General features: G+C 42.4%; 1 protein-coding gene across 3 annotated transcripts in view; it reads left to right on the top strand.

Moving 5' to 3' along the window:
* The window catches only part of psd3l (pleckstrin and Sec7 domain containing 3, like), a 441,070-nt gene that overhangs the window by 213,970 nt on the left and 207,782 nt on the right, over positions 1-19,318 (top strand). For all 3 annotated transcript variants that reach the window (XM_043674302.2, XM_043674303.2, XM_087979987.1), the window contains one exon: positions 8,589-9,038. In XM_043674302.2, coding sequence (XP_043530237.1) covers positions 8,589-9,038 — 450 coding nt within the window. The remainder of the gene's footprint in view (positions 1-8,588; positions 9,039-19,318) is intronic.

Here is a 19,318-nt window from a genome sequence, read left to right as displayed (position 1 = left end):
TGTTCATCTTATCCATGTCCCTCATGATTTTCTGAACCTCTATAACGTCACCCCCAACTCCCTACGCTTCAGTGAAAAAAATCTCAGCCTGTCAAACCCTCCATTCCTGGCAACAACCTGGTAAATCTTTTCTGAACCCTCTCCAATTTAATAATATCCTTCCTTTATCAGGGTGACCAGAACTGTACACAGTACTCTAAGAGTGGCCTCACCAACATCCTATACAACCTCAGTATGACATCGCAGCTCCTATACTCAGTGGTCTGAGCAATGAAGGCAAGCATGCTCAATGTGTTCTTAACCACCCTGTCTATCCATCTTCAGTATTTCACTGGACTATAACTTTTGTTAATCAATCTATTCAGACATGTTAAGACACAGCCCTGGAGCAGGTGGGTCTTGAACCTGGGCCAGAGGTAGTGATACTATACTACTGCACCACAACAACTCCCTCAATGTACTTCAATCTGTGCGGTGTGACCTGAACCAACAACCCATCAGAATCTAAGACAAAGGTTCCACTAAGACTCACTGAGAGTGACAGCAGATAAGAGAGAAGGATAGATTAATGAATTAGACTTTGGTTTTATTGACATCAAGCAAAGTATTAATGTTTTGGATCTTTAGTTCCTTCTCAAGCATCAGTAGCCAAAAGAGGCCCAGGTACATTGCCCTTGTAATATTCACTGCCAAGATATCTCCATATTTCCAGCATTCTCCTCCCTTCATTCTTTTACTCAACACCTCCGTATTAGTGATCCCATGACCTGGAAAATCAGCCAGATGCATTATTAGCTATTTGTGATCTACACTGTGCCTGACTTGATGCACTGTTTGGAATAGTAATTGGAAGCAACCAGAACTAGTTATCTTTCTGTAAGAGAAATGTTCTGAGGTGGCTTACAGTCCATCCAAAAGGGGCAGTCTTTTGATTCCTGTTTGAAAATCCAAACAGTTGAGAACTAGTCCACTTTATATCACCGAATAGTTGGTGGATGGTGTGAATTAAATAACAGTTGGTTTGTGTTGTGAATGAGGAGCTAGTTAGTGGTTGATGTGGATCAGGCTCTGGCCAGCACACAGTATGGATCTAGAGCTAATTAATAGATTATATAATTGGATTGGTGGATGGCTTCCATTTTCCAGCACTAATTTGTTGGTGGTGGGTGTTATTTTCAAGTGCTGGTTAATGGGTGACTGTTCACTTGGGTACTAAATAGTGAATCTTGGGGCAATTCAGTTTGTAGTTAACATGAATTACTAGGAAATTTGGTGCACATTAGTGGATACTGTTGCAATTCAAGTGGTTTGGAAGTTGTGTAAATTAAATTGCTAGTTTGTAGATGATACAGTGATTTGAATAGAAGCTGGTGCATGGCATTGATTAGATTAGATTAGATTAGATTACTTTACAGTGTGGAAACAGGCCCTTCGGCCCAACAAGTCCACACCGACCCGCCGAAGCGCAAACCACCCATACCCCTATATTTACCCCTTACCTAACATTACGGACAATTTAACATGGCCAATTCACCTAACCTGCACATCTTTGGACTGTGGGAGGAAACCGGAGCTCCCGGAGGAAACCCACGCCGACACGGGGAGAATGTGCAAACTCCACACAGTCAGTCGCCTGAGGCGGGAATTGAACCCGGGTCTCTGGCGCTGCGAGGCAGCAGTGCTAACCACTGTGCCACCGTGCCGCCCAATTGTTATTGGGCACTGCTAGTACATGTCATGAGAATTGAAGCACTTGTTAATGGATGAAATGTCAGATCAGGTACTAGTTATCGGATGATATAGTGATTCGAGAGCTGGTTCCTGAAAGTGTTATGGAGATTTTGAATAGTGGTTCTGTAGTTCCGGAAAATTGTTTTAAATTAATCACCATAATGCATTTAGTGGATTGTAAATATATTCTGCCACTTTATACCGTTTTCTGTTTAAGTTTCTCTCCTTGGTGGTCACTGTTCCAAGTTCGCAAGGAGAATGAGTGGTTGCCTCTGTTCGTGTTCCAGAGTGAATGGGAAGAAGGCTTAGGGGATGGGAAATCCCTCTGAAACAGCCATTTGCTGCTACTGTTCACTCTATATAATTGAGTTATTGAGGATTAAACAGAAACACTATATGATACTGTCCATAACCAAAAACCTAACTTCTTGTTATTCAGGCTGTTGCCATAGTGACCAATCTTCAGTCTGATTGGGCTATTAGGAAAAAAACAATTGCATAAATCCTAAAAGAAAGATCTTCCAATGTTTAAAAATTATGAATCTCGGGCAAGGTAAAAGAAGTTGAAGTTTTATCACATATTTAACATAAGTAAATGTTGTTGGTTCTTTTAAAAGTACTCAAATATCTAACTTAAATAGGACAAAAGAAGGAACTTGCTTTTGTAAAGTGCATTCAGGATGTCCTGAAACTGCTCACCACCAAGGTACTGCTCTTGTAGGCAAATGTGGCAGCCATTGCATGCAGAGCAAGATCCCACAAATAGCCCTAACATAAAATACTGGTTAACCCAATCGCTTTTGGCTTAACAACAGATATTGATGAGGATATTGGGAGAGGTCCCTTCCACTTCCTCAAGTTACATCTGCTGGATCACGTGTGTTCCCATTCTAGAACAGGAAGTTGAGAATTCTGGCAGGTTCTTCCATTTTGTCCCTTAGAGCAACTTGGTCTTTTCAATTACATTCCACTGCCTTTTATTTCCCATAATGTATGCTCCTCTAGTCTCACCCTTACTAACTGTTGAGTTCAATTGAGTAAGGAACATTGTCAGTGTGAGTGAGACCTGGGAATAAGTGGGTTGTCTTATGAGGAAGGATTGGACAGATTGGGTTTGTTTTCATCACAGTTCAGGAGAGGAAAGAGTGTTTTGATTGAACTTTGTATGGTTTTGAATGGTTTTGACAAGGAAGACGTGGGAAGGATGTTTCCCCTTATGTTTCAGTCCAGAATTAGGTGACACTTTTAAAATTAGGGGTCACCATTTTATGTCAAAGCTGAGGGGAATAACTTGTCTCTGAGGGTTGTGTAACTTTGGAACTCTCAGCCTGAGAAGGTGAGTTGGGGTCATTGAATATCTTTAAGGCGGTTGTTGACAGGTGAGGGAATCGAAGGTTATCGGGGGTGGATGCAGTTGTAGAAGTTGACACACAAATAGATCCATCAGGATCTTATTGGAAGGTCAAGGAGGCTTTAAGGGCTGAATGGCCCACTTCTGCTTCCTGTATATGCATGTTCGTGTATATGTGAATCACTCCACCTTGGTAAAAATGTTCATGAAATATATCTTCAGTTAAGCTTTACAATTGAACTGAGGCTAAGTACTGAATGCAACTGTAGCAAGCTGCTGTGATGGAAGACCCAGGCATATTGATATTTCTTAATGTAAGTCTTTTCTAAGCCTTGATTTATCCACTAGCATTGATTGTCTGAGAGATTTGCTGAACAATCTCATGTAACATTTTAAAGATCATCTTCAGCGTCATTGCTGTTGCGGTGGAACAGTGGTAGCCTACGTTGAATTCAACTTCTGATCGATAAGTGCTTTTGTCCGAAAGTTCATGATGCCTTCAAATGCATCTTTTCCCATGTTGTATCTGAATTGATCCCAAGTACGTCTGATGTCCTCGCCAGATACAAACTTACAAATCATAAGCTGAAGTAGCCATTTGACCCTTTGAGATTCCTCACCATTCAATAAGATCAAGGCTGAATTGAATTGTACGTTCCCACCTATCCCCAATAACCTTTGATTATTTTGGATTGCAAAAGTTTGTTTACTTCTGCCTTCAGTGTATTCAATGACCTTTTCTCCACCAACCTCTGGGGCAGAGAATTCCAATGTTATATAATCTCTGTGAGAAGTGCCTTCTACTCATATCTGTCCTAAAAGGATGACTGCTAATTTTAAAACAATGCCCCCGAACTCTGACAGGTGGAACATTATTTTCACATCTACCTTGTCAAGACCATTCAGGATCTTACATACTACAATGAAGTCACTTCGCGCTCTTCTGAACTCCAATGGAAGCAAGTGCAGCCCGTCTAACCTTTCTCCAAAGATAACCTACACGCACCAAAGTATCAATCCTCTGAACCACCTCCAATGAGTTTACATCCTTCCTTAAATAAAAGCAAGCTTCACACAATATTCGGGTTGTGGTGCTACCAGTGCAATGTGTAACTGAAACATAACATCTTTACTTTCATATACAGTTCCTCACACATTAAACAATAGTAGTGCATTAGACTTCATAATTCCTTGATGTAGCTACATATTAGTTTTAGTGACTGCTATATTAGAACAGCCAGATTCCTCTACAAATTGGAATTCAGCAGTTGAATTCTTATTAGGTAGGACTTTATTTTTCCTGCCAAAGTGAACAATTTTACATTTTCCCATATTATACTTCAGCTCACATGTTTTGGCCCACTGACTCAAACTAACTATAGCCATTTCCATCTGTTATATCCTCTTCAAACTAACTATAGCCATTTCCATCTGTTATATCCTCTTCAAACTAACTATAGCCATTTCCATCTGTTATATCCTCTTCATTTCCTCCCTATCTTTCCATCATCTGCAAATGTAACTCCCATGTTTTTACTAACCTCATTTAATTATTAATATAAATTGTAAAACACTGAGGATCCAGCACAAATCCCTGCAGTAATCCATTCATTGCATCCTTCCCAGACGAACAAGATTCCATTTGTATATGGTCTCTGTTCTTTGCCATGTTCTACCCATGCAAATATGTTATCCCCTACACCATGTGCTTGTAATTTGCATAATAATCTTTGCATAATAACCTTATCAAATGCCTTCTGGAAATCCATGTAAAATATGTCAATGTATTCCCACTCATCCACAACAATGAGTTTTAAGAAAATGTTCAATTTAATTTGTTCAAGCCTTACAATGCTATTGTTTCCAAGATGGAATGACTGTCTGCAGAATTAACAAAATTTATTTTATTCTGGGAACAAAGAAAGCCTCATGATTTCTGGTGATCATGTGAAGTCTGCCAAGTGTCTCTGATTTCTTCACTCCAATTGTTTTTGGTGAACTGGTAAAAGGATGAAAATAGTTTTTGCAAAGTTAGCAGGGAAGGTGCAAGTCTAGGAGTTGGGATGCCATGTTGCAGCTGTATAGGACTTTGGTTAGGCCACTTTTGGAATTCTTTATTCAATTCTGTTCCCTGCAATAGGCAAGATGTTGTTAAACTTGAAAGCGTTCAGAAAAGATTTACAAAGATGTTAAAAAGGTAAAAACAATGACTGCAGATGCTGGAAACCAGATTCTGGATTAGTGGTGCTGGAAGAGCACAGCAGTTCAGGCAGCATCCAAGGATCTTCGAAATCGACGTTTCGGGCAAAAGCCCTTCATCAGGAATAAAGGCAGTGAGCCTGGAGCGTGGCCCAGGATCCTGATGAAGGGCTTTTGCCTGAAACGTCGATTTCGAAGCTCCTTGGATGCTCCCTGAACTGCTGTGCTCTTCCAGCACCACTAATCCAGAATTTACAAAGATGTTGTCAGGGGTTGGAGGTTTTGAGCTATAGGGAGAGGCTGAATTGGCTGGGGCTAATTTCCCTGGAGTGTATGAGGCTGAGAGGTGACCTTGCAGAATCATGAGGGGCGTGGATAAGGTGAATAGCCAAGGTCTTTTCCCCAGGTTAGGGGAGTCCAAAACTACAGGGATTAGATCTAAGGTGAGAAGGGAACCATATAAAAGCCACCTAAGGGACACCATTTTCAGGTAGAGGGTGGTGAGTGTATGGGAAAAGCTACCAGAGATGGTGGTGGAGGCTCTGGGGAAGGCTACAACATTGAAAAGGCATCAGGATGGGGATATGGATATGAAAGGTTGAGAGGGATATGGGCCAAATGCTGGCACATGGGACTAGATTAATGTAGAATATTTGATCGGCATGGACGAGTTGGACCTAAGGGTCTGTTTCCATGCTGTACGACTCTATGACTCTGGTACGGCAATAAATATATGATGTGGCTTGTGGAGCCCTGTTATGTCATTAATGGAGTTGGATGTGTTTGAGATTCAGAATCTAACAAAGAAAAATGGCACTCACTTTGTTAGAAATATTGAAAGCTGGCACCGAACTATTGACTCAGACTGTCGAGCAATGGGATCTCCTCTCCCAGGACGGTGTGGCTGTGGGTGATGCAGTTTGTATTTAATCATAATGCTGCAATCATTGTGAGCGTGAGGCAGCTTTATGGAGCAGCAAACCTTTTCCTGCCCCTGAATTTAGTATGTTTTAATCTGATCAAATGAGAGAGATAGCTGGTTTACTAGAAAATCATCAATGCAACTAGTGCCAACTTGTGATGTTATAAATGAAACAGTAAACACTATTCATCACATAGTTATAGACAATGATTACAATGAAGATATAAATTAGTGATGGGGTGACACAATCATCAGCATTTCATTACACAAATAATTACAGTATATTACAAAATGCAGGTCTCTTTAATTTACAATTAAAGTGAAATGTTTACTGACCTCCACATTTTGTATTAAAGTCCATAAATCATATGTTGTCAGTTGGACTTCATGAAATCCTCAAACATTTACAACTAGTTTTCTAAGGGATTGGGCCATCTCATAGTCTGCAATAGAATAATAATTTCCTGCAGTTTTGAGTGCCCCTATTCTTGGTGATGCAGGTGAAATCAGTAAGCCACATGGACAAGGTAGGGGGCAGGGCTGGTCTACCAACAGAAAACCCTCTCTCAATGGTCTACTGAGCCAGTGTGTGCATGAGCATTCCGAGTTAGGGGTATCCCTAATTTCATCAGCACTGGTAGCCATTGTATGAAACTTACTCTCAATCTGCATCTGGACGCGGGATGGGATAAAGCATCAATTGTCTACACTCTGATGAAGAGTAAAAGACACTACCGAAGAGTACACGGACAGCACAGTGGCTCAGCGATTATCACTGCTGCCTCACAGCATCAGGAAACCTGATTCAGGCCTTGGGTGACTGTGTGGAATTTGCACATTCTCCACGTGTCTGTGCGGGTTTCCTCCGGGTGCTCCGGTTTCCTCCCACAGTCTAAAGATGTAGACCTTGCACATAAGGTAGATTGGCCATGCTAAATAGTTCATAGCGTGGGGTTAACCATGGGAAATACAGGGTTACAGGGATAGGGTAAGGTGTGGGTTTGGATGGGATACTCTGGGGAGGGGGAATGAGTTGGTGTGGACTCGATAGGCTGAATGGTCTGATTCCACAGTGCAGGATTCTATTCTAAACCTTTGTGGCTGTTGAGTGAGATTAGGCCAGATTTAGCTATAAGTGGCTCCCTCCTGTATTCATATGTCAGGAATATCTTTCAATCTGTGAACTGATGCATTCCCAGCACATTAGCAATACCCCAGTTAAATTGGCAATTTCAGGCAAATACAGGCAGGAAAGAGGTGTCAGTGAGTGCTGCTACTTAAGTTGGGGGCTGTGATTCCTCAGTGAGCTCCTCATCCTAACCATACCTCCTGAGTAGTCATGGCAACCCAGGCAAGGACAATAGGGAAATGAAAAATGACTGATCGATTTTACACTTTGTTAGCCCTGGTCCCTTCAATGCATACCCATTGGCAGAGGGGGCTGACCAGTTGGCCTGGGTAGGCCTGAATGAGTTGACCAATTGATGGTTTAGTTTAACCATTCATCCTGGGCTGACTGTATACAGGTCTGGGAGGGTCTGTGTGTGGAATGAGAACTTGCAATCAAGAAAGAAAATTATGAAGTTTTCTTTGGAGAAGAGAATAAACTTTCTCAAGGTACAATAAAGAACCTTTTATGGAACAGCACAGGACATCAAAGCATGAGAAGGTGTTTAAATGCCATTGTGCCTGCTCTGCCTTTTAGTAGAACCATGGGTTGGTCTGGTCTTGATCTGAACATCCCTTTTCCTGCCTGATCCCATTAGCTTTGACTCTCCTGTATTTTAAGAATCTGGCTACCTCTGGCTTGGCAATATTCAATGATTCAGGCTTCACAACTTTCTGGAGAATCCAGACATTCGTAGTCTTTTCCTTGAGAAAGCCAATTTCTCAACTCTATCTTAAGTGAGCGACTACTTAATCTGAAACAATACCCAATTGTGTACTTTCCCCCAGAAATTGGAATAGCGGTTCCAAGAGCACTGCAGGAACTTGACATAAAGGTTTTGGATCGATGAAAGAGGGGTTTGCAGTTGCAATTTTAGTTGAACAAAATAGGAGCAAAGTTCCAAAAATAATGTGCAGATTCGGTGAATTGGCCATGCTAAATTGCCCATAGTGTTAGGCGCATTAATCAGAGGGAAATGGGTCTGGGAGGGTTACCCTTCAGAGGGTTGATGTGGACTTGTTGGGCCGAAGGGCCTGCTTCCACACTGTAGGGAATCTAATCTAATCTAGTCTAATGAATGTTGCTGGGGAGAAATTAACAGGTGAGATTGTGGTGACATTTCTGCCACTACTACAGAAGGGAATATTCAGACTTGTGCATAAAATGTACTGGATTTTTTGCACTTTCCTAACTATTTCTGATTGTTCTTTCCTTAGTTTACTGATGTTGACGGTCACCAACAAGCCAGAGTTTGATTGTACGTGGACTTTGCCCAGTGAGGTGACTGATATTTTCAGCTCACAGTTTGAACACATTATGGAGTGCCAACATCTGAAAGGTACCTCGTACAACAGCCTGGACTCATTGGACATGATCTCCTCCACGGACGAGAGCGAATGTGGCTTCAGCTTTGAGATGCCGCTCACCCCGATGATTCAGCAGCGAATCAAGGAAAGCAGCCAGTTCCTGGAGCATGGGACCACGGAAACCGGCTCTGGTAATAGGGCATTGCAGCGTCGAATAGACATCAGTGACCTATCAGGCAGCAGTCTGGAGGAAAACAGCGACTCATCAGACCATTTATTCCATAAACCTTCTCTTGTCAATGGAGCACCTCAACTCTCAGAGTTCTATCAGGATGGGCAGAAAGAGCCCTCTACTTCAAGGTAAGACAACATTCTCCTCACCCAAACTCCTCCCCTATCTATGATCTTGTACTCAAAATATAGTATATCCAAGTGTGAAACTAATCTCGGCATGGAGCACAACTTAATGGTGTCTGTAATCAGGTTGACTGAAGACTGTTGGCAAATTGTGGAGAGGCCTCCCATTGGTACATGGATCATAGAGTCGTAGAGATGAACAGCACGGAAACAGACCCTTCGGTCCAACTTGTCCATACCGACCAGATATCCTAACCCAACCTGGTCCTTTACTGAAAATCCACATCCTTGTTTCTTTGCAAATAGGTGAAACAGTTGTTCTTGCAGCAGGTTTGGATTATTCTTTCCCACATGCAGACTATTATAGTTACAGGATTTCTCCCCCATTTGGTGAGTACCGAACGAGGGGACACTGTTTTGAAGTTAGGAGGTGCCCTCTCAGGACAGAGATGGGGAGAGTTTTTGTTTTCTCCCAGGCAATTGTGTAACTTTGGGAGTCTCTACATCAGAAGGTGGGGGAGGCTGGGTGTTTGACTGTTTGTACGATATGTAATGGAGGTGGTTGGATTTTCTCCTGGCAAGGGAATCAAAGACAACGGAGATATATGGGAATGTGGAATCTGAAACAAAAATAGATCAGCCGTGATGTTATTGAATGGTGGAGCAGGTTCGACGGGGGCTGAATGATTTATTTCTCCTCCTATTCCATTCATTTGCATAACAGTCACCTCTGGCGTATTGCCATAGACAACATGCAAATCATCGTTGGAGATAGTGGAGGTGATTCAGTGATTCACTGGGACATGGATTGTAATTCTCTACAAGGATGTTTGTTGCCTTCACAAAGACATCATGCAGATAAATGTTTGAGGACCCCCTTCCCTCTGCTGTGGGTTGAGAAGCATCCTGGCTGACCACATCTCGGATCAGGAATGACCTGATAATTTGCTGCCTTTTCTCCACTCCGGCAAGTTGCTTGGTCGAGTCAAGAACTGAGGGAGGGTTGACTGCAGTGAGTTCTTCAAACAAAGCTAACAGTGAGCGGAACAAATCAGAAGGAGTTGGCCATGTAGTGATCTCACCAGCTTTCCAATCGAATGACAAAGATGTGCATGAATTATCGCGAAGGGAACTGGTGGCCACAAGGAGGAAGTGACACATGATGTATGCCTGACTCAAAGTGCATTGTAGCATGCAGCTGAGAATCCTCCAGCTTAGTGTGTGATGAGTGAGCCCAAAGGGATGACAATATTTTGCAGCTTGTGCAAACAGATGGGGGCAAAGTGGAGAATCTTTGCCCTCCTACAGGCAGAACTGGCAGGTTTGGTAATGATGAAACTTTGTATTGTGACTCTCTCAACAGTATTCAGGCAGTGTAGGTTTGTGAGCAATAGAGGCTGGTGTCCATGTAAACAGGGATGAGCATTGTTTTATACCTTCTGGCAGATGGGTTGGTACCTAGCACCTTGCCTCTGAATCAGAGGGTTATGAGTTTGAATCTCACTCAGGGAGATACTGCTGCAGTGGTAATGTCAGTGGATTACTACTCCACTCAGGCTAATTCCCTGGGGATATGATTTGGATGGGCCAGTGTTGGACTGGGGTGAACAAAATTAAAAATCTCACACCAGGTTATAGTCCAACAGGTTTATTTGGAAGCACTAGCTTTCGGAGCGCTGTTCCTTCATCAGGTAACTGTGGAGCATGATCATAAGATGGAATTTATCGCAAAAGATTACAGTGTCATGCAACTGAAATGATATATTGAACATACCTAGATTGTTGTTCAATATATCATTTCAATTGCATGACACGGTAATCTTTTGCTATAAATTCTGTGTCTTTTGCCGTGCTCCACAGTCATCGCATGAAGGAGCAGCGCTCCAAATAAACTTATTGGACTATAAGCTGGTGTTGTATGATTTTTAACTTTGTCTCTGGGGATAGGCATTCAAATCCAATCACAGCAGTCGGTGGAGTTAAAATTCAAATAATTAAATGCATTCAATTAATTAGCAAAAAGTCTCCAGTTGAAAATTTGTTTCAGTAATGCTGGCATGAAGTAATTATAAACTATCAGGAAAAAAAAAGACTGGTTCACTAATATCTATTAGGGAAGGAAATCTGTCCTCTATACCTGTGTGACTGCAGATCTCAAATCAATGGTGACTTGAGGGCAATTAGAAATGGGCATCAAAATACTGCACTTGACAGCAATACTCGCATTCCATGAAAGACTAATAACAAATAAAATTGAGCTTACCAATCAAGACTAATACAGTTTTAAGGGAGGGCTACACTGTCATAGGTGGCAATTTTGGATGAGGATTAAATTGAGACTCCCTCTCTTTCAGATGGTTTAAAAGGTGTCATTTTGATGTAAAACATGGAAGATATCCTCAGTATCCTGTCCAATACTGATTCAATTAAAATAATGAAAATAGATGTTTTCATATTACAGTTAGTTGCTTGAAAATTGTTCGCCACGTTTCCTGTAGAACACCAGAGACATTTCAAAAAGTATTTCATTAACTAGAGTGCTTTGAGGTGTCAAGCGGGCATGAAAGGTACTATATAAATGCAAGACTTTCCTTTTTGTTCTTTCCCATTGAAAGTATTGAATTCTCAAGGGACAGAAGAGAGCATGGTCCTTGAAATATTAGGTTGAAGACACTATTTCAAACAACATTCAGTTGCAGGGTTTTATATCATTAGTGAATGTAGAGAAACAAGGTGGTTAAGAAGGTGTTTGGCATACTTGCCTTCATTGCTCAGACCTTTGAGTAAAGGAGTTATGACGTTATGTTGAGGTTGTATAGGATATTGGTGAGGCCTCTTCTGGTATCCAGTTCTGGTCACCCTGTCATAGGAAGGATTTTGTTAAGTAGTGCTTTACCAGGATGTTGCCAGGAATGGAGGATTGAAGTTATAAGGAGAGGCTGGATCGACTGGGACTATTTTCACTGGAGCGTAGAAGGTTGAGGAGTGACCTTTTAAAGGGTTATAAAATCATGAGGGGCATAGTTAAGGTGAATGGCAGGAGTCTTTTCCCCACGGTTGGAGATTTCAAGACTAGGGGGATTATTTTTAAGATGAGAGGAGAAAGATTTAACAAAAGCCATGAGGGCAACTTTTTTTTACCCAGACAGTGGAATGACTTTCCAGAGGAAGTGATGGATGTGGATACAGTTACAACATTGAAAAGACATTTGAATAAGTACATGAATAAGGGATATGGGGGGATATGGGCCAAGGGTAGGCAGGTGGGACTGGTGTAATTTGGGATTCTGGTCGGCATGAACTGGTTGGACTGTATGACTGTGATTCTATGACACTGATCAGGATGAATGAAATTCTGTTACCTGGTCAAGGCAGGTTTTTATTGAACAGATTCCCAAGGTGTGAAGCTAGAAGTGAACACTGTGGGACGATACTGGTTTGGAGTCTTTAGCCACTGAATACAGTCAGCAATGTGAACACTGGAATCATGGCCTTGGAGCAGTATTTCAGTCAGCTGACCCACTATGGTTGGATATCCCTGCCAGAAGACCAGTATTACCAAAGAGTGAGTGTGATTCGTTGCAGTCAGTTTGAGAAAGGCCAAGGCCACTTTTGTTCGGTAAATCTCATTCATTGAAGGTACGAGGCGGTGTGTTTGTCCACAATGGCTGAGACCACAACAGAAGTCAGTGTGATTGAGGCCAGAACTGCATTTGTTAATAAACAGTGAAATTTTATGTGTGTCACTGGGTATTGTGAAGTTATACAACCCCTCACTTTGCAGCGTCAAAAGATTCTTTGTCAGGTGAAGTGCGTTGCTGCAAAAACTTATGATTTCAAATAAACCTGTTGGACTATAACCTGGTGTCATGTGATTTTTGACTTTGTCCACCTCCACATCATTTTACAGTGCGTTGTAAGTGTTTTCAGTGGTTGTTATTCATACATTCAATGGTTTAGTGTGAGGGAGGTCTGTGCAAATATGACCTCATACAACAAGCTGCTGTGTCATAGTCATCGATGCTTCAGTGTTTTCCACATTAGGAGTTATTCTGTAAGATTTAAAATTTCTATTTCTCTTATTCTCACAAAAAGCAAGTCATTTTGGTTCTCTGCTTTTTGTTGAGAATGTTTTACATCAGATCAGCACCACTGGGAAGGAATGTTGCAGTGTTTATAATGATGTTTACGGGAGAGTTTGTTCTTAACATCTAGTCAACTGAGGTTACTACCAATGAAAGAAGCAGGTGTTTGTTCAGGCTGTGGTTATGTAATATTCTTGCCACACAAATGCCATGCAATAACTATCTTCAACTAGAGGTTTGACAGTCATTGGCACTACCATCACTGGCAATCCCTGGAGGACTCCCATTGTTCAGAAACTGAATGGGTCAGCTGTATAAACACTGTAGCGACAAGAGCAGGGCAGGGAGTTTGCAATGGGGTAACTCAACACCTGACTCTGCAAAGCCTGTCCACCATCTGCAAGATATTCTTCATTTTCCTGGATGAATACAGATCCAATACTGAAGAAGATGAGTATCATTCAGGACAGAGTGGCACTCTTTACACCACCTTCAGCATTCACTCCTTGTACCAGTGACAGCCAATGGCAGCAGTATATACCATTTACAAAATGCACTACAGGAAAGGCTAGCTCCATATTTGAGAAATGCCAATTGATTTTGAACTGGATGATTTTTGGGAATGCCTTCTTTGTTAAAACCAATAAAACAGAGTTACACCAGTGAACAAGAGGCGGCATGGTGGCTCAGTGGTTAGCACTGCTGCCTCACAGCGTCAGGGACCCTGGTTCAATTCCCGCCTCGGGCAGCTGTCTGTGTGGAGTTTGCTCCGGTTTCCTCCCACAGAGATGTGCAGGTTAGGTGAATTGGCCATGCTAAATTGCCTGTAGTGTTAGGTGCATTAGTCAGGGGTAAATGTAGGGGAATGGGTCTGGGTAGGTTGCTCTTCGGAGGGTTGGTGTGGACTTGTTGGGCCGAAGGGCCTGTTTCCACACTGTAGGAAATCTAATTTTACAACCTACTTTTATAAGTGTCTTTAACGTAGTAAGAATTCGCAAAACACTTGACAGGAATGTGATAAAATAATTTGACAATGGACAATTCTGGAGATATTCAAACAAATGTTTGAAAGCTTGATCAAAAAAGTAGATGGCACCTTGAGAGTTTGGATACCCCGCATTAATGTTTTCATTTAATTGATTCCTTTCACTCAAGTCTGCACAGGAAAGGTTTAATTAAAATCACTTTCAAGTCACTGCGTTCCACATCTAAGGTTTCACTTTTAGAGAAGTTCAAAGCCATTCCCCAACAAGCTGACTGTGGGTTTCAGAAAAACCAAAGATATGAGAATGCTGTAAATCCGAAACAAAAACAGAAATTGCTGGGAAAACTCAGCAGGTCTGGTTGCATCTGTGGAGAGAAAGCAGAGTTAACGTTTTGGGTCGAGTGATCCTTTTATGATCACAAGTGAGAGTTTCAGGCTGACCTCAGACAGTGGCAGATATTACATCCATTCGGAGTTCCACATTCAGACCACTTCCTGCATAAAGACATTTCTATTTGGTTCCTGCTCCTCCTGATCCTGTAAAGGGAAGAAGGAAAAAAAAGCTCCCTCTTTCATCACCTTCTGTGGTTTATCCAATTGCTTTAACAGCAATGAATTAGCTGTTGGTTTCTCTGCTGAGGCCTGAGTTAAACTGCAGGCTGGTCCTGTTAACATATAGATATAAAGATGTAAAGGAGGATTTTGTTTGTTTTTGAGTAAGTTTCTTTATTGTCTGCTCCATAGAACATGTTAAAATCACAGACAGTGGGATGCTGTCGCGCTCTTTGGGCAGGTACCCAGCTGACTCGAACTCCTGATTTCCATTGTGTGGTTCAGTTAGCATCCAGCTAATGGGATGACTGATCTCCCGTCCCTGTTGCACACATGTTTCCATAGTCACCTATTCCATCTCTCTCTCTGACAACCACCTGTAACTAAACCAGTCTGTGTGTAACATTAGTGTCATGTTAGATGCCACGGTGAAGTTCTGGTCATGTATTCATGAAAACCCTGACTTCCAGCTTTGCAACATTGCACAACACCACTCCTGTCTCAACCAGCTGTTTGCTACCTCTTGATTATTCCAATGCATTCCGCTGTTCTTCCACATGCTATCCTCTGTAAACTGGAGGTCATCCAAAGCTCTGGCCTTAGTCTTGTTTACCATTCTCTTCTGTGCCTTTTGACAGACCTTCATTGGCACCTGATGCAGCAAGATCTTGCTTTTAAAATTCTTCTTGTTTTTAAATCCATCTATTGGTTAGTTAGCTCAGTTGGCTTGATGGCTGGTTTGCAATGTACAGTAATCCCCGATTGCATGGGTTCAATTCCTGTGCCAGCTGAAGATACCATGCAGGACTCTCCGTTTTAACCTCTGACCTTGCCTGAAGTGTGGTGACCCTCAGGTTAAACCACCAGCAGTCGTGTCTCTATAATGAAAGAGCAGTCCTGAAGAAGGGCCTGTGCCCGAAACGTCGAATCTCCTGTTCCCTGGATGCTGCCTGACCTGCTGTGCTGTTCCAGCAATAAAGTTTCAACTTTGATCTCCAGCATCTGCAGACCTCACTTTCTCCTGTGGTCTGGTTAAACTATTGTGTCTTTTTTTTAATCACCTCACCCTGTCTCCGTCTTTGTAATTTCTTTCAGAGACAAAAAAACTGCAGATGCTGGAATCCAAAGTCGACAAGCAGGAGGCTGGAAGAACACAGTAAGGCAGGCAACATCAGGAGGTGGAGAAGTCAACATTTTGGGTATAACCCTTCAGTCCTGAAAAAGGGTTAAACCTGGAATGTTGACTTCACCTCCTGATGCTCCCTGACTTGCTGTGTTCTTACAGCCTCCTGTTTGTCGACTTTGTAATCTCCTTCAGCCACAAAATCTTCAGAGATTTCTCTGTGCCTATCGAATTCTGGTTTCTTCAGCTTCCCTATTTTTAATTGCTGCAACATTAACATCCATGCCCTCAATCCTGGAATCCCCTCCAAAAACCTCCCTACCTTTATTCCCACCTTTAAACTCTTTTTTAAAACCGATCTCGTTGACCCAGCGTTTGCCCATTGGCCTCACCTGTGTATCTCTGCCTTAAATGGTATTTTAGACCGTTCTCGTGTAGTACTTTGGGAAGTTCAGTTACATCGAAAACGCTATAAATACAAATTGTTGTTGTTCAGAGTGTTTAGCGTGGCTGGGGTGGAAATGTGAGCCACTTGCACTGACTGAAATTGATCAAATTAATGCACGCCCTAATTTATAAAGGCAGGAAGTAACATTTATATTTCAGTGTGTGTTCCTTTAAAGTGAAGACATTGGGTTTTGAGACCCTTAATTTGTTTGAGAACTGAAGACCATTCAACGGTAAATTGCATTGTGACAAATCCAGCATTTCAAGAACTTTCAGATCCAAATCCAGCCAGTAGAACTAGACTGAAATGTCTCTTCTGTTGCACTAAAACCTCGCTTTTAATCTCTGGGAGTGACCAGTGGTCATGTGTGTCTCATGCTGTAAGCATATAGTAGCACTCTCTCTCCTGAATAACAGCCAGAGGTTCAGCTCTGCGCTGGATGCCACTTTGTAAGCAGGAACTGCTCAGAGTGGATAGTTGCTAAAGACCAGTCACATGGGTCCCGAATTTAGAAATGCATGTTGATGAGATATTCCCTGGTCGGACTGCTATGGCCTGTTTTATGCATGGCTGTTTTCCACAGCCCAGATTCTTTGCTGCTGGAAATGACTTGACTCAGTAAGTCTTCACCCTTGATATATTTCTGTGACAATGCTTGTTCATGGTCTCTGTCTCTGAGCTACCTTGTGTCTTTATCATTCACTGTGTATTTTACGGGGATGATCTTTGCACTGTCCTGTTTTGAGCAATTTGCAGACCGTCACAAAGCTTTAAGTGAATACAGACAGAAAGTGCTTCCAGGCCTGAAACAGCAAGAGAGTGTCCTCTCCTGCTCTTTTCAGCTTACAGTGTGACTCTCTCCTGATCAGGCAGATGGATGAGCCCCAGGAGCCACGGGTAAGCCTGCTGATTAGCTCCAGACTCCGGACTCCACTGCCTGCTTGCCAGTGTATGGAAGAGTCAGGGCTCACTGCAAACTCTATTATCAATGTCATAAATTATAACTTTATTGATTACTGTGAAAAACCTGTGCCTAAAGGGCAGGGGGTGAGGAAAGGGTAAGTTCCTTTATTAATGTTAATTAAAATCCAGTGTCTGGTTCACAGCCCAGTGCAATGTCCTCACATTGATACGCTACTGTTGCATACGCATCATGCACAGTTTGCACAATGGTTTCAGTCACCCATTGGCTAGAGGCAATACATGCATGGATTATTTTTTGCCATATTTTGCAACCTCCATTAGATTGAATTGTTTGGGAAATCCCAATTATTGTGAAGCACTTCTTTTGAGTATCCTTGAAAGCAGCATTAACTTTCCTTTTTGGTTGCTTACTTCATAATCTGTACTGGTTTATGTTAAAAATCGCACAACACCAGGTTATCGTCCAACAGGTTTATTTGGAAGCGCAGTACTAGCTTTCGGAGCGCTGCTCCTTCATCAAGTAGCTAGTGGAGCAAGATCATAGGACACACAATTTATTGCAGAAGATCAGTGTCATACAGCTGATGTGATTTATTGAACAAACCGAGATTGCTAAACCTAAATCGAGATTGTTCGATATATCACATCAGTTGTTTGACAGTATGATCTTTTGGTATAAAGTCTGTGTCCTATGATCCTGCCCACTAGCTACCTGACAACAGCTCTGAAAGCTTGTATTTCCAAATAAATCTGTTGGACTATAACCTGGGTGTTGTGGGATTTAAATTTTGTCCACTCCAGTCCACCTCCTCATCATGTATTGGATTAAGTGAAGTGTGGCGCATGGAAAGAGGTCACCCAGTTTGTTTTCTCTATATTGGCTATTGTTAATTGACACCACTCTGATTTCTCTGATCCAGGCAGCCCTGTAACCCCCTGTACTCGAGAGTTTCAATATCACAGTCATTCTTGGCATCCAAGAATTTGAGTGCAATCCAGGTCTCAGTTGAGAGAGATTTGATTTGTTGTAGTCATGTGTGCCTAAGGACAGTGAAAAGTTTTGTTTTGCGAGCTGGACAGGCAGATCATAGCAAACAAGGTCATACAGATCATAAGGTGAGGCACACAAGGTTACGGCTGCACAGGAGGAGCACGAAGCAAGGTCAACATTGTTTGAAATTAAAGAAGTTCAATCATCAGGTTAATAACAGTAGAGAATAAGCTGTTCTTGAACCTGTTGGTGCGAGTGTTCACGCTCCTGTATCTTTGCCTGACTGAGGAAGTTGGAAGAGAGCATTACTGGGGTGGGAGGGGTCTTTGATTTTGGCCCTTTCCACGGCAATGGGAAGTGTAAATGGAGTCCATGGATGGAACAGTCATAGAGTCAAGGAGATGTACAGATTGGAAACAGACCCTTCAGTCCAACACGCCCATGCTGACCAGATATCCTAACCTAACCTAGTCCCATTTGCCAACATTTGGCCCATATCCCTCTAAACCCTTCCTATTCATGTACCCATCCAGATGCCTTTTAAATGCTGTAATTGTACCAGCCTCCACCATTTCCTCTGGCAGTTGGTTGCATGCACACACCACCCTCTGCGTGAAAACGTTGCCCCGTAGGTCTCTTTTATATCTTGTCCCTCTCAAGTTAAACCTATTCCCTCTGGTTACCCCCACCCCAGAGAAAAGACTTTGTCTATTTATCCTATCCATGCCCCTCGTGATTTTATAAACCTCAATAAGGCCACCCCTCAGCCTCCGATGCTCCAGGGAAAATAGCCCCAGCTTTTTTTTTTGAGCGTAAGTAAGGCCATTCGGCCCATCGAGTCCACTCCGTCATTCAATCATGGCTGATGGACATTTCAACTCCACTTATCCGCATTCTCCCCGTAGCCCTTAATTCCTTGTGACATCAAGAATTTATCAATTTCTGCCTTGAAGACATTTAGCGTCCCAGCCTCCACTGAACTCTGTGGCAATGAATTCCACAGGCCCACCACTCTCTGGCTGAAGAAATGTCTCCGCATTTCTGTTCTGAATTTGCCCCCTCTAATTCTAAGGCTGTGTCCACGGGTCCTAGTCTCCTCGCCTAACGGAAACAATGTCCGAACGTCCACCCTCTCCAAGCCATGTATTATCTTGTAAGTTTCTATTAGATCTCCC

The sequence above is a fragment of the Chiloscyllium plagiosum genome, unplaced genomic scaffold, assembly GCF_037043375.1.
Source record: "Chiloscyllium plagiosum isolate Xiang-an unplaced genomic scaffold, Cpla_swu_hap1 HiC_scaffold_36, whole genome shotgun sequence".
Classification (NCBI taxonomy): domain Eukaryota; kingdom Metazoa; phylum Chordata; class Chondrichthyes; order Orectolobiformes; family Hemiscylliidae; genus Chiloscyllium; species Chiloscyllium plagiosum.
This window is presented reverse-complemented; position numbering and strand designations above follow the sequence as displayed.